The sequence below is a fragment of the Wickerhamomyces anomalus genome (genome assembly GCF_001661255.1).
Source record: "Wickerhamomyces anomalus NRRL Y-366-8 unplaced genomic scaffold WICANscaffold_1, whole genome shotgun sequence".
NCBI lineage: Eukaryota > Fungi > Ascomycota > Saccharomycetes > Phaffomycetales > Wickerhamomycetaceae > Hansenula > Hansenula anomala.
In genome coordinates this window covers 1075426-1089367 of record NW_017567110.1, presented here as the reverse complement: position 1 = coordinate 1089367, position 13942 = coordinate 1075426, and the positions used below count along the sequence as shown (strand labels likewise).

Genomic DNA, 13942 nt, shown 5'->3' with positions numbered 1-13942 from the left:
TTCTTGAAGTTATAGATTTTTTTTCTATATAATTTTGACGGCCTTTAATTTTTTTTTACCCTGATGTGCCATACAGTGGCCATACCGAATATTTTCCATAATAGCAAAAAATCGATGTGTTCAAGATCTTTTTCCCAGCTATTTCTGGGGGTTCTAAGTTGCTAAGCTCATAAATATGGTTCAATTAACCGTTGTTGGGTCTCTTAACTATGATTTGGTGTCTTACACTGAACGTATTCCTGAGGCTGGTGAAACTTTCGCTGCTAATTCCTTCGAGACACATATTGGTGGTAAAGGATTGAATCAAACAATATCATTAGCTAAATTATCACCACATGTGGAGGATTCACCAATCAAAGTCAGAATCATTGGTAAAGTTGGTGATGATCAATTTGGGAAAGAACTTGTTGATGCTTTAAAAGAACAAAGTGTTGATGTGAAAGACGTTGAAGTTATCAAGGATGTGAGATCCGGGGTAGCTGTGATCATAGTGGAAAAGTCAACAGGAGAAAATAGAATCTTGATAACTGCAGGTGCAAATGGGGAAACAAAGTATTCAACTGATGAACTTGTAAACCTCTTTCCTCCAGATAGTGAGAGAGAAGTCGTTGTTTTTCAAAATGAAATTCCTGGTACCATAGACACAATCAAATGGTTAAAAGAGAATCGTGCAGAAAACATAGAGGTTGTATATAATCCATCACCATACAGTGAAATAAGTTCTGAAGTGATTGATAAAGTTGATATTTTAGTCGTTAATGAAGGCGAAGCCCTAGAAATAGCCAAAGACATATTACCTCGTGAGGACTATACAAATTTCAAGGATATGATTAAAAAGGATGAAGTTGATGGTTTTCTTCGATTAGCTATAAAATTGAAAGCAAAAATTAATCCTGATAATTCAAATGTTGTTGTGATAACTTTAGGTTCGAAAGGTTCAATTTTTACAGCACCGAAGAACACAGGTACAACAAGTAAATTTGTCGAGTCTGTTAAAGTTGACAACGTTGTTGACACAACTGGTGCTGGTGATACTTTTTTGGGAGGGTTGATAACTCAAGTTTCATTGGGTCAAGATTTGGAAAGCTCAATTAGATTTGCAACCAAGGCTTCTTCGTTAGCTATTCAGCAAAACGGTGCTGCTAGCAGTATTCCAACTTTCGAACAAGTCACACAACAGCTCTAATGACCTTTTAGCTATTTATTTTATTTAGGTTAGACCGAATTGGCCTACAAGTTTAATTGAAATTACATACAGTTTTAAATTCTACCAATTTCATTAATCATTATACATAAATTCTTAAGGTCTTGGTGAGTTTACCGTATAAGTTTGGCCAGATGGAGCATTGTTGCTAGCACTATAAGTTGAGAGGTTGTCATCAGAAGCTATAGAGTTTGGTGAGCCTATTGCAGAAGAGTCCACATCTGATTGCAACGCAGAATTATCTATCAGCTGGTGCTTTTTAACACGCCCCAACAACCTTTGTTTACGACGAGACGACGACAAATCATCCTCATCATCTGTACCAACATGTACACTTGAAACATTATCCTCTGATGAATCTAACTCCTCAATAACTTCATCTTCTTCACCTTCAGAAGAATCATCTCTATTTTCCTCGTAGAATTGTTGTTGCAATTTTAATTCTTGTTTCTCACGTTCATCATGCTCTTCTCTCGATTTTTCAATCAACTCAGATAGCCTTTCACCACCTAAAAAGTTTGATGTTCTTCTTCTATAAAACAAAAGGTATGCAGCACCTGTGATGGATTTTTCAGGTGATGTTGCGCTAACGCGGGAATCATCATAATAATACCATTTGTTATCAACAAAATTCTTGACATATGACGTGTAATGACCACCGCCAATACCACCATAATGATTATCAACAGCAAATAAGTCATAAATATACTCTTCACCATTTGCAGCCGGTTTAGAGATATAAGGCAACATATCAAGAGTCTCAATAGGAAAATCAACAACTGCATCAATTTTATCACTAAAACTTCTTTGATTTTCAAATCGTTTCAAATGAATAGATAAGATATCAGGCGTTTCCCAAATTTCAATCTGTTTAGAAGCCTCACGATGTTCTTTACAATCTGAACAATACCACAAATCATGCTCTCCTAATACTTCTGGTTTAGAAAACAGTCTTAAACATTGATCCAAATTCAAAACATCATCTTTTTTCGCAGCCCTTTGTGCCTTAGAACGTTCCACTTCTTCATTTACTAGCACTTCTGGGGTTGTCCATGTGTTATTTCCACCTTCACCTTCATCTTCAAGACCCGAGAAAAAGATATCAAAAAATTCAGGTGTCCATTCACAGACAAGCGCAATCTTCTCCTTGACAAGTTCTTTTTGTTCTGGCTCATCATGGTTATTATAGCTGGTTGCTTCAGAAATGGTATGGTTTCCATTCGTTCCATCATTATCAAGGGCGTCTGAAGGTAATTCTTGCTGTTCTTGTGCTGTGCTATTATGAATACTTGACTCAAGATTCATATCAACATCAGGGGTTTCTTCATCATCGTCAGACAACAGCAAACTAGTTAGTTTATCATCTTCACTATTATCTTGGTTTTCTGTCATGGTTTCATCAACATTGCCATCCTTATTCTCTTCAGAACCGGTCACAGGAGTTTCAACAGAAGCATCACTATTCTCATTTGAGTTGTCTATGTCCAATTTTTTACCGTAGGTATAGTATGCACGTTTAGCACCACTGACAGAGTCTAATAACTCAGGTAGATTTGTGAAATTATTACTTGTTGTTGGAGTCCAAAGCGTTGAAGCTTCATCCTTAGATGAGTTTGAGGAAGAATATCTGCTAAATTGATACGGTTTTCTTCTAGTTCTGACTTCCTTTGAGGAATCAAACAACTTGATCTTGAATGCATAGTCACCTGATACATCTGGGTTTGCTAATGATACATCAGAATCATAACCTTCTTCAGCAATCACGCCCACATCTGTATCACCTGCACCTTTAGTTTCAATGATCTCAGCCTTTTTAATATTCAACAACGGGAAGTCTTTTGAAGCAAATGTTTTCCCACTCTGATTTTCACGAACTTTGGTAAAATATTGAAAAGTGCTGAGTTGTTCATATTTGTCTTCAAGTTTTCTTCTAATAGTTCCAAATGATTTTCTCTCAGATGCCGTTAGGGAAATGAAAAACGGTATAGCAAACGAATCCGGAATATTTGAAGATGGTGGCAATACCGTATTAAATACTGGAACAATAAGATCACCTTCATTGTGTTGAATTTCATACATCGCGACAACATCACCTTCAGCTATCAAATCTTGTATCGGTAAATAGTTTGATTGAGATTCCGGATTTTCAAAGTTTTTGTAAAATTGGTGATTGAAAATCTCAGCTGAAAACAAGTGTTCGACTTTTAAATCCAATTTTGAAGCAACATAAGACTTTAAAGTATTATAGGTGGATGTTTTTGGCAATTCAACCTCAAAAGATTTGATTGGACCACTTTCCAAGAACAATAAAAGCTTGAAGTTCCATACCTTTTCTGTAGGTAGAGGAAGAGTCAGATCACTGAAAGGATCAAATGTAATGGACACCTTTGAACAAACTGGACAGATCAAAGTGGATTTATACAAGCCAACGAATAAGTCTATAATAACGGAATCATTTCTTAGTTTGTGCTGAGACCAACTTTGTTCAGCCAGCTCTTTTATAGCATCAATATCTGCATTTTTTTCATTTAATTCAGGTTTTTCCGTTATCGGTTTTTTGATAATTCTGTTCAAATCTTCGTGTAAACCATCCAATAAAAATGCTAGAAACTCTTGAGAATCTTGCTGATGATAATCTGCAAACATTGAGTTAAAATGACCAATTGTTTGTTTGAACTCACGTGGAATAATAGATGTGCCTCTGCTCGATTTCTTATCAAATAAATTGTGAATTAGTTTGGCAAAGCTTGTGGCAACTTTTCCACTCATACCTAGTGGATTATCTGTATTCAATTCATCTTGGAAACAATTGAATAAAAAGTATTGTGTTAATTCTGGAATATGCACAAGACATTGTAACGCAGAGTTCATGTAACAAGTATTACCTAGATTTTGTAACCCAATACGACCATCTGATGGGGTTGGTGGAAATTGAATAAAGTAATTGGATGGCCAGTAGCTTTCTTTCTTTTTATTGGTATGAGAAGTGACTTTCTGCTCCACCACCAAATGGTTTATTCTTAATCCAGTCTGTTTGATAACAGTATCTTTGTGTTCATGTTTAATCAAATACTTGTTCTTCACGTTCAAGAAATTTGTTGGTGATAATTGGTAGTTTAAATTTACTAGATTATCATCATGGATCACCCAAACTCTGTATTTCTGATCCTCTGAGCTTAGCGAGTACTTGGAGATATTCTCTTTTTCATCAAGTGTTTCAACCGCCTTTTGAATAATATCTTGACATGTGTTCAATAAAGATAGCGTGAAAGATGGAATGGTAGTATAGCTTGAGCTATAATGGTAGCCTGTAGAATTCGAATTATCTGCGACAAGATGGTGGACATAAAAAAATGGTTTTGAAAATTCAGGCTCCAAACGACCTTGATTTTCAATTAAATAGGTTGTAACCGGGGATGAATTAGGAACCAACGAATACCAACTAGCTAATTTCTCAAATATTTCAGAAGACACAGCAACAAATGGATACTTTTCTTGGTCAGCAAAGATTCCTTTTTCATCGATTATATTTGAAGTGTCAATTGGACCCAATTGGACCTTTGCATCTCTAGCATCTTTAAATTCATCGTGTAGAAAACGTTGAAACCATGTATGTGGGATAACTTTTAAAATTGAACCTTCCGGTAGCAACTCTTGCTTTTCTAACAAATCAGCTATTGTTGACTTCTGTATCTCAATTGGGGTCAGCTCAACACTATCATCATCAATTTCATTGGCTTGTTCATCCTCAATAGAAACTTCTTCTATTTCAACAATGTCATGATTTGAAATATTTTCAGTTGGCGGAAATTCCTCATCACTTTTTTTATTTAGAAGGCTAGCACTTTCTTTCAATAAGTCTTCGATTTGACCATGATCTAGTTCACCAACCGCGGTTCCATCAAACGTCTGTTGTGTATCATTTAGTTGCTCTCTATCGACCGCCATGGCTTTTTCTGGAAAAAGTATTATTGCCTTTGATATTGAGCAGTTATCTAGAGGTGGAGCGTCAGCAGAGTTCCCGATTGGAATTGAACAAGTAATATCTCTTTCAAAAGGGTTAGGCTATTGTATGATTAATCTCGATTTTTGGTGAACTCCATCATCGACAGCTACGTCGCTTTTTTTTTTGTGATTTGATTACATAATACTTCAAATAAGAAAGCCCTTCTACGTCTTTTACGCGTTTTGACAGGTGACAAAAGGCACTGAAAGGAGGATTAAATAAACAGTCTAGAGATCATGGTTCTTCATGGTGGCATGAGCTCGATGAAAGCACATAGGTCCTTTTAGGTTGGTCGTATTAACCCTAGCTGATCAGCCAGAAGTTCGACGTTTTATAGACTGCCAAATTCGGAGTTAAAAATGTATCTGATCTACCATTTACAACAATGAATCAAAAATCAAAAACGTATCATAAAAGAACTTTTCAAGTATCTAAAGGAAAAGGAAAACCAAAATATTATACAAGGATGATAACAATATGAACAATGCTTTTTGTGAAATGCCAGAAGTTTATAAAAAATGCACCAATGAGATAGATAAAAAAAGAATTAGTCAAAAATATAAAAAAAATCATGCGATAGATTTCATAATACCATAACCCACCGTGATGACAACGATATATGCAATCAAAGATGCTGGAACACCTCTTGTGATAAAAGTGTTGACATTCAGATATCTGTTACCCAATTCATCAGTCATTGATATAGCTGTAACATTAGGGAACCCACTTGATGCTAAACCCATACCACTTGAGGCCAATAATGCAATAGCAAAAATCAGAATAACAGCGGAATTATTACCTGGTAATGAATCACCAATTTCTTTAACTAATGGAATGATAATAATTGCTGAAACTGTATGGGAGACAAAAGTTGCAATAACCAAAATCAAAATACCAAAGATGATTAGCACAACATAAATATCAAAGTCCATAACTTTCTTTTGCAAAGCCTTAGCAATGGTGGCCAATAAACCTGATGATGAAACAGCTTTACCAAGTGCTAATGAACCCATAGCCAAGATAACAATACTCCATGGGAAATTGTTGATATCGGCAGTTGACAAAAGACCAGTACCAAAGAACAAGACAATTGGAATGATTGCAACTTCACCAGATTCACCAAAAGTTGTTTCAAGTTTTGTTAAAACACACCATAATAAAATAGTACCAATTGTAACAACAATAATAAACCATTGTTTGATTGTGAATTTTTCTTTAATTGGTTTATATTTCATGACTTTTGTTTTGGAAATGTCAAATGTAAAAATTAATAATATCCAGGTTAAGATTAATGAAATGATTGAGACAGGTAATGCAACACCCAACCATTGACCCCAACCAATACCATATTCTGAAAGATAAGTCATTGCAACAATATTTTGAGGTGATGAAATTGGTGAAGACATACCTGCAATATTTGAAGCCAAGGCAACACCAAGAATCAAAGCTTTAGCAAATGGCGAGTCAGTTGGTAAAGTTCTTAAAACACCTTGAATCAAAGAATAACATAAAACTGGAGTTGCAACATTTGAAATCCACATTGATAAAAATAAAGCAACACTCATAATTGACAACAAGATATTACGAGGTTTTGTACCACTAAAAGCCAAGATGTAACTAGCGAAAACTTTTGCAATATTGTATTTGGATAGAGCAGCAGCTAATGCAAACCCACCCAATAACACCATGATTGTTGATGACCACATTTTACCCAAGATATAAGCAGATGATTCAGGAGCAGCCATAACATGACCGTCACTATCTTTAACAACACGGAACAAAACAACCAACAATGGACAAAGAATAGCAGTAACGAATAATGGAATTGCTTCGGTGGCCCATAATAATGCAACACAAGCTAATAAAGCCATACATCTGTGTTCAGCTTCATCATTAAAAGTTTTCACACCAAGTAAAACAGCAGTGATTGCAATGATAATAACCAATTTATAAGTTCTTGCAGTGTTTAAAAACTTTGGAAGTTTGAAATTTTCCCATTTTGTGAATTTGAAGTCAACAGGATAAGGTAACTTCCATGAATAATAGTCCAAGTTGTATAATTCATCATTAAATTGAGTGGCATCTGCACTGACACCTTTCAACCCATTTGTTCTTGTTTCGATACCAATCATATCTTTCCAAACTGTGTTTCTTTCCCAAACAATATGTTCTCTCAAGAATGATCTCAATTCAGCTTTACAATCTTCCAATCTGTTCAATCTGTTGGTTAAGGATGCAAAAACTTCGACCAGGTTATTAATTTTGTCATCTAATGAGGCCAAAGTATGATAGCTAAAAGTATAGCTATCTTTAAAGAATTCATTAGTATCAAATAAAGCTGGTTTTAATGAAGTGCTCAAGGATTTATCAAATTTTTTGGTAATCTTGTTGAATCCCATCTTGTTCAATTCAATGAATGATTTCAATTGAGATAAATCAACATATAACTGGGTTGTTCTTTTCTTCAAAGTAATTTTGTTTTGTGACTTCATATTCAAATCAGTTTCACTCAATAATGCAGAATTTTCAGAATCAGAGTGGTCCAATTCTTCATCTTCATCATCTTCTAGATCATGCTTACCACCAATGCTTGATTCTTCATCATAACCTGCTCCTCTTGATCTAGTGGAAACTGCAGTGTTATCTTTTGAAACTTCCAAATTGAATGAATTTGAAGCATTAATGATGGCTTCATTTATTGAAGACTTGTGACTTAAAATTGATTTATTATCATTGAAATAAGCATTTGATTTATCCATATTGAGATGAATCTTGGAATTTTCCAAGTCAGCAATTAAAGCTTCATATTCTTGGAAGAATTCATGTTCTTTAAGTTTATAAAATTCATCAATTTTCAATAATTCAGTTTCCAATTTTTCCAAGAAAATCTTTGAAGGATCAAAATTTTCAGCATTGAAAGAACTTAAAGAATTCATATCATCCAACTCAAAAGTTGTTTGATTAAATGAGTTTTTACGCTTTCTTTTGAAATTCAAAGCATTTTTCAACTTCTTTCTAGTTTCACCACTTTTTTTCAACTCTTCATTATTCAAATCAGCAGATGAACCAGTACCTTCAGAAACACCAGTGATATCACCTTTTGTTGTGTCTGTGTTGTTTAGTTGTTGAGCTTGTAAATTGTACACCAATTTCTTCAAATTTGAATAGTTGATGTATTTGTCTTGCCATTCTGGCACAGAGTTATATTTCAATGACAAAGAGAACTTCATTTTGTTTTAATGAATAACTATAGCTTGGAGATTAATGATGGTGTTCTGAACAAAGACGAACTTAGCACTAGACCCCTTTTATTCAATGTGAAATATTCCTCCTCAATACTATGTTGTTAGCAAATGGACTCAAATGTACCTCAAATTGAGCTCTTTTGAGTATAATAAGCCGTATCTAATAGCTTCTAATGTTTGAAAGAATGTTAATGATAAAGCCTTTCCTCGAGAAACTGACTAAACCAATAATGATAATAGGCAAATTTGAACTTCTTCTATGTGTCAAACCGTAAGCGACTGCACAAGACTTTGATAACCGTTGAAACTGAAAGCTTAAACCTCTCTACTTGATCTAGGTACCACGTTGGCTCAAGAAAGTAAAAGCTCACACGACAGCTAAGAGAATTTTTCTTAATTCGAAGAAATTGTGTTAAAGTTGGGAAATTGATCACACGAGCTTATACCGAATTGCAACAGGCTCCAAGACATTTTCGATAAAATTATTTTCTCTCCCACGTGGGCCCTTGGTTTCTTTTTTCTTGGAAATTCGCGAGACCGAAAAATGATTTCACGTGACTCGGCACATGACTCTACACGTGACGTTTGGTTGGAGTGGCTTTACCAAGGGGTTTCTATTTTTACTAAGGTGTAACTGTAAATCCCCCTGGTTACAGTGTTACCCTAGTTTCGTTCTATTTTTATTGTTTACTGTGTAGTGTTTCACAAAATTATGGGCCATCCATCTCAAGTGTAATCAGAAAACAATTTTTAGAATCAAGACATTGACAGCTCAACTTCATCTGCCACACACTTTTATACCCTCTCCTTTGAAAGTCTCCCATTAAAATAGTAAATTGGAACTTTAAGCTAACCTTCTGCTAAAGTCCTCAGGTCCCAGTTTGCAAAAATCAAAGAAAAAAGTTGAATCATCACCAATATTGAAGGTTTCAGATTTCTAAAGGGTTTGCCGATAGAACACCGCTGCTAGTCAACTATCCACTATTACTTGATTATCTTGATAGTTTGCCTACTAGAAAACAGAAACGGGAAGTTTGATAAGCTCCAATTTTGGCTATAAGGTTCATATCTTTATCAACGGACGGAATAGCATGCCAAATAGAAGGAATAGAAAAGGAATATAATCATACTCTTCAACAACTTCAACACCTGCTTTATAAGTCAACCATACAACTCATCAAATTAAAATACAAAAAAAGCATTACAATCTATAGGTTGCATACCAAAATGGACAACAACGAAAATGATTATATGACAAATTTCCACAATTTCAACCAGTCTACTAGTCCTCAGTCTAAAAGAAATACTAAAAATTTGTCATTAAAGTTAGGTCCATCAAACCAGCAATCTATTGGTAATGAAATTAGACCAAAAGTCCAATCACCTATACCATTTCCAACAATAAAACATGATCACAGTTTATCTTCTTCAGGAACTCCATCAATATCTGGCTCTCCAATATTATCCTCATCAAATCCACCAGCACCTCCCCGTCTTTTCAGACATCCATCACTTTCCTTATCGAAAGGTAATAATAATGTCATAGAGTCAAATTCAACACTTAGAAGAAGAACAACTTTATCGTTATCAATCCCTACGGAGCCTGAATTGAATTCCAAAACATCTGCAAAACTATCCTCCAATTCAATACCAAGCATATCATCAAGCAGTCCTATAACTTCATCTCCAATAGTACCGTCAACACCTTTAGAATTTGCGAATTTACCAAATCCATCATCAAAGAGATCAAGTTCCACCACATCCTCAAATCAAACAATACATAACGAGAACGGTGGTTTCAACAACAACAACAATATACTAAGGACTCAAACTTTGATACAAAATTTGTCAAATATCGATTTATCAGGGGAAGGTGACACGAATAAGGTGAATGCATACCCAAACGGACCTGCTTGTGTTTTAGAACCTAATCTATACTTATATTCAGAACCAACTGCCCAAGAATTAGAATCATTTGATTTAATTATAAACGTTGCCAAAGAGCTAAAACCACCGATACCCGATAACATTTTCCCAAAAGATAGAGTAACAAATGTGAAAATAAGGAATGGAGAAGGTAATTATTTTTTTGTTCCATGGACACATACTTCAAAATTATGCTCTGATTTACCTATGTTGACGGACTTGATCATTGATGCCCTGGCAAATGCCAAAAAAGTGTTGATACATTGTCAATGTGGTGTTAGTCGCTCAGCATCTTTAATTGTTGCATTATTTATGAAGTTGAAGAATTTAAACTTGAACGATGCTTATAATATGTTGAAAGAAAAAGCTCCTGATATTAGCCCAAATATGTCTTTAATATTCCAACTTATGGAATGGGGTGAAATTATAGGCGTTTCAAGCACATCAGGCTATAATGATAATCTTTGTGACTCTCCAATTAGTTTACAAAGTAAAGAAAACACAAGCAACGGAGAAATAAAAATTCACCACAACACTAATGATCCATTAATGACATTTCAATAATAAAACTACATATCAACAAAAGGGACAGTTTAACTAACATATTTCCATTCATTAATATTTATCATCATTGTAAATTTTTTTCGCTGTAAGTTATCAACCTTTTCATAGCAGTGATCCATCTTCTAGTTTTCTCATCAATCATGATATTTGCCTTACCACCAAATAATTTCGAATCTCGACTTCTAGCATGGATAGAAACTGATACAACACCAATAGGCCAAGCAACGTTCCCTATACTTAATTTCATATAAGATTCTAATGCCTTATTGTGCTGTGATCTTTGTAGATGATACAAAATAGTCAACAATGAAGTTAATTGTGATTCCTCCAAATTATGTTTGCGTAATTGAACAAGCATTGGAAATAATGACCTCTTTGTGTCAAGTAATAGATCTGAAGATTCTTTATTACCTTTTGATGTTGAATCCCAGTGATATAATATGGTCTTGATGTATTTGTTCGCCTTCATTGAAATTGAGGGTATATCTTTAAGCGAAATGTCTTCTAATGAGATCACAAGCTCATTTGGAACGTTCCGTATTTCTTCTTCGTCTTCTTCGTCATCTATTTGTTCAGGTTCTGTTGTTGATTGTTTCTTATTTGGGTTCGGTGTTTCATCTTCTAGCTTTCTCTTCTTCGAATCGGTCTCTGTTGAGGTCGAGATTTCAGTAACCTTTTGATCTTCTTTGGTCATATCCATCGATAAACTTGGAACCCTATCTTCCAACACGACTTCCTTTAATATTATCGAAGACAAGTTGATCAAACTCATAGAAATTTTTGACATGATAAAATCGCAGTGTCCTCAACGAAAACTTTGTGGATTTTTGAGAAATTAGAAAACATCATTTAATTCATAACATTCAAAGAAACATTCAACATCAATTGTGTCGCCATCGTTAATAGATCAGAGATTAAAAAGATGACTAGCGAAAAGGCACAACAAAAGGCTACTGAAGATGGTGGTGCTGAGGCTGGTCCAAGCGTTTCTAAAGAACAGACAATCTTGCAAATGCAACAAGAAAATGAGGGTTCAGATGAAGAATATATATCAGAAAACGAACAGATAATTGATTCAAATGATGCTTCGACATTGACTAGTGCATTGGACTTGAATATGTCTAATGCGGATCAACATATATGGCTGGTTAGGCTACCTAGATTTTTAGTTGAGAAATGGAAACAGAAGGAGTTTTATCAAGGACAAGAATTGGGTCGTATTAAGATTAAAAAGGACTCAAAACTTGCTGATGTTAAGCTAGAGTTGAATAATGATCCAAGTACGGAGGATATCCCACATAATTATGATATTAATATGCTTAGATCTGCTGTGGAGAACCAATATGTGTTCACCGAACAAAACTTGGACAACTTCAATAAGAATGGCAATGGGGATACAAAGAAAGAAGACGATTCAGATGAAGATATAATTAAGACACCTGCCCCTACTACAGCTGATGGCTCTAATTCAAATGCAAATACAACACCAGCTGCAGCCGCAGCTCCAAAACCAGAATTAACCAGAAGAGAAGCTGCTTTCTTAAGAAGACGCAGAAGATTTAATAGATTTAAGAATCAAGATGGTACAGATAAAGTTATTCCATTTGTAAAGACAATCCCTAAAAAAACAGCATTGAGAGGTACAATTGATCATGAATGTCAAGTAAATCCATTAATATCAGATCCAAACTATTCCAAAATCATTGCAAGACGTAAGAATCTAGTCAAAGAAGAACCAAGACCAAGTGTTACGTTGCTGAATGAAATTCCTGGTGTCACTTTGAGTAATGCTGGTTTGACGTTGAAATCAGATACTTCAAAGTTCTTAAAGTCATCAACTTCAACAAAGAACAAAGGGGAGGGAAGAGCCATTCGTATGCCCCAGAAAGACTTGTTCGATTTATTGTTCAAATTATTTGATGAATATGATTATTGGAGTTTGAAAGGTTTAAAAGAACGCACAAAGCAACCAGAAGTTTATTTAAAGGAGACATTAGAACAAATTGCACAATTAATTAAAAAAGGGCCATATGCTCTTAAATATGCATTGAAGAGAGAGTTCAAGGAATTGAAAGACCAAGAAAGAGCTGAAAGATTAGGGGAATTGAGTAAGGATAACGAAGATGAAGATGAAGATGATAACGAGGAAGATGTTGAAATGGAGGATGTCAATATGTAAGTTAACACTAGTGTATTGAATAGATTTGGTGTATGATTACAGATCTCAACCTAAAGCTTAGGAAGCCTCAACCAAAAATAAAATATTAATGACAGTTTATTTAAAAATAACAACAAGTACTTTGATTAATCAACGATAGTTTTCTCTAAAATGTCTCATATAAGATCTAGTTTGATCTTATCGATAAGCTTAACGTCTATAGTCTATGGCCAAAATGTTTGTGACTGTTGGTCCGGAAAGGGAAATCTCGGTGCTCAACATCCGAACACCTCGATGAAATTTTGAAAAATTCACCAGAGAGCCTTTGAAAAAACAAAAGAAGCCGATACCTATACATAGAGGTTCAACAACTGTCTCAGTATACAACTCATATAAAGTAAAGATGGCTGTATGTTGACTTTTGAAATAGAATGCTCTTGCTAGTGAACTATGAAGATTTGCAGATGGAACGTAACTAACATTGGGATTTAGCGTGAAATTAAAGATATCAAAAAATTCGTTGAATTAAGTAGAAGATCAGATGTCAAATCTGCTTCAATCAAAAGCAACAAAAAAGTTAACGCTGCTGGTAAAGTTTTCAAAGAAACCAAATTCAAAATCAGAGGTGCTAGATACTTATACACTTTAACTGTTGCTGATGCTGAAAAAGCTTCAAAATTGACTCAAACTTTACCAACTACTTTAAAAATCACTGAATTATAAATTGGTCTAAATAAATGAATGGGTTGTTAATTTGATTTACAAAGAATTTAAGCATTGTAACTTTATTTGAAGTGGAAACCTGTTCGTAGATACAAATTGGAAGAAGTATTTAAAAT

At 34.6% G+C, this 13942-nt stretch overlaps 7 protein-coding genes across 7 annotated transcripts; 4 read left to right on the top strand and 3 right to left on the bottom strand.

Annotated features, from left to right (window-relative positions):
- Window positions 1-175: 175 nt before the first annotated feature.
- RBK1 (putative ribokinase) lies at window positions 176-1186 on the top strand (the record flags this gene model as incomplete). The annotated part of the gene is made up of 1 exon (XM_019184342.1): window positions 176-1186. The coding sequence occupies one exon, from the start codon at window positions 176-178 to the stop codon at window positions 1184-1186; it is 1011 nt and encodes a 336-aa protein (XP_019041243.1).
- A 114-nt stretch (window positions 1187-1300) lies between these two features.
- On the bottom strand, window positions 1301-5152 carry UBP12 (putative ubiquitin-specific protease UBP12; the record flags this gene model as incomplete). Its single annotated transcript, XM_019181331.1, has 2 exons — window positions 1301-2460; window positions 2575-5152. 2 exons carry the CDS (start codon window positions 5150-5152, stop codon window positions 1301-1303), a joined length of 3738 nt encoding a protein of 1245 aa, XP_019041242.1.
- Window positions 5153-5779: 627 nt separating this feature from the next.
- PHO87 (SPX domain-containing inorganic phosphate transporter) lies at window positions 5780-8440 on the bottom strand (the record flags this gene model as incomplete). Its single annotated transcript, XM_019181247.1, has 1 exon — window positions 5780-8440. The coding sequence occupies one exon, from the start codon at window positions 8438-8440 to the stop codon at window positions 5780-5782; it is 2661 nt and encodes an 886-aa protein (XP_019041241.1).
- Window positions 8441-10351: 1911 nt separating this feature from the next.
- Window positions 10352-10798, top strand: SDP1 (mitogen-activated protein kinase tyrosine protein phosphatase SDP1; the record flags this gene model as incomplete). The annotated part of the gene is made up of 1 exon (XM_019180744.1): window positions 10352-10798. A coding segment is annotated over one exon (447 nt), but the record flags the coding sequence as incomplete, so codon positions are not given.
- Window positions 10799-11009: 211 nt separating this feature from the next.
- Window positions 11010-11645, bottom strand: PRP18 (mRNA splicing protein PRP18; the record flags this gene model as incomplete). Its single annotated transcript, XM_019184341.1, has 1 exon — window positions 11010-11645. The coding sequence occupies one exon, from the start codon at window positions 11643-11645 to the stop codon at window positions 11010-11012; it is 636 nt and encodes a 211-aa protein (XP_019041239.1).
- Window positions 11646-11867: 222 nt separating this feature from the next.
- TFG2 (transcription factor IIF subunit TFG2) lies at window positions 11868-13124 on the top strand (the record flags this gene model as incomplete). Its single annotated transcript, XM_019184340.1, has 1 exon — window positions 11868-13124. One exon carries the CDS (start codon window positions 11868-11870, stop codon window positions 13122-13124), a length of 1257 nt encoding a protein of 418 aa, XP_019041238.1.
- Window positions 13125-13595: 471 nt separating this feature from the next.
- Window positions 13596-13826, top strand: RPL38 (60S ribosomal protein eL38; the record flags this gene model as incomplete). Its single annotated transcript, XM_019181253.1, has 1 exon — window positions 13596-13826. A coding segment is annotated over one exon (231 nt), but the record flags the coding sequence as incomplete, so codon positions are not given.
- Window positions 13827-13942: the final 116 nt, after the last annotated feature.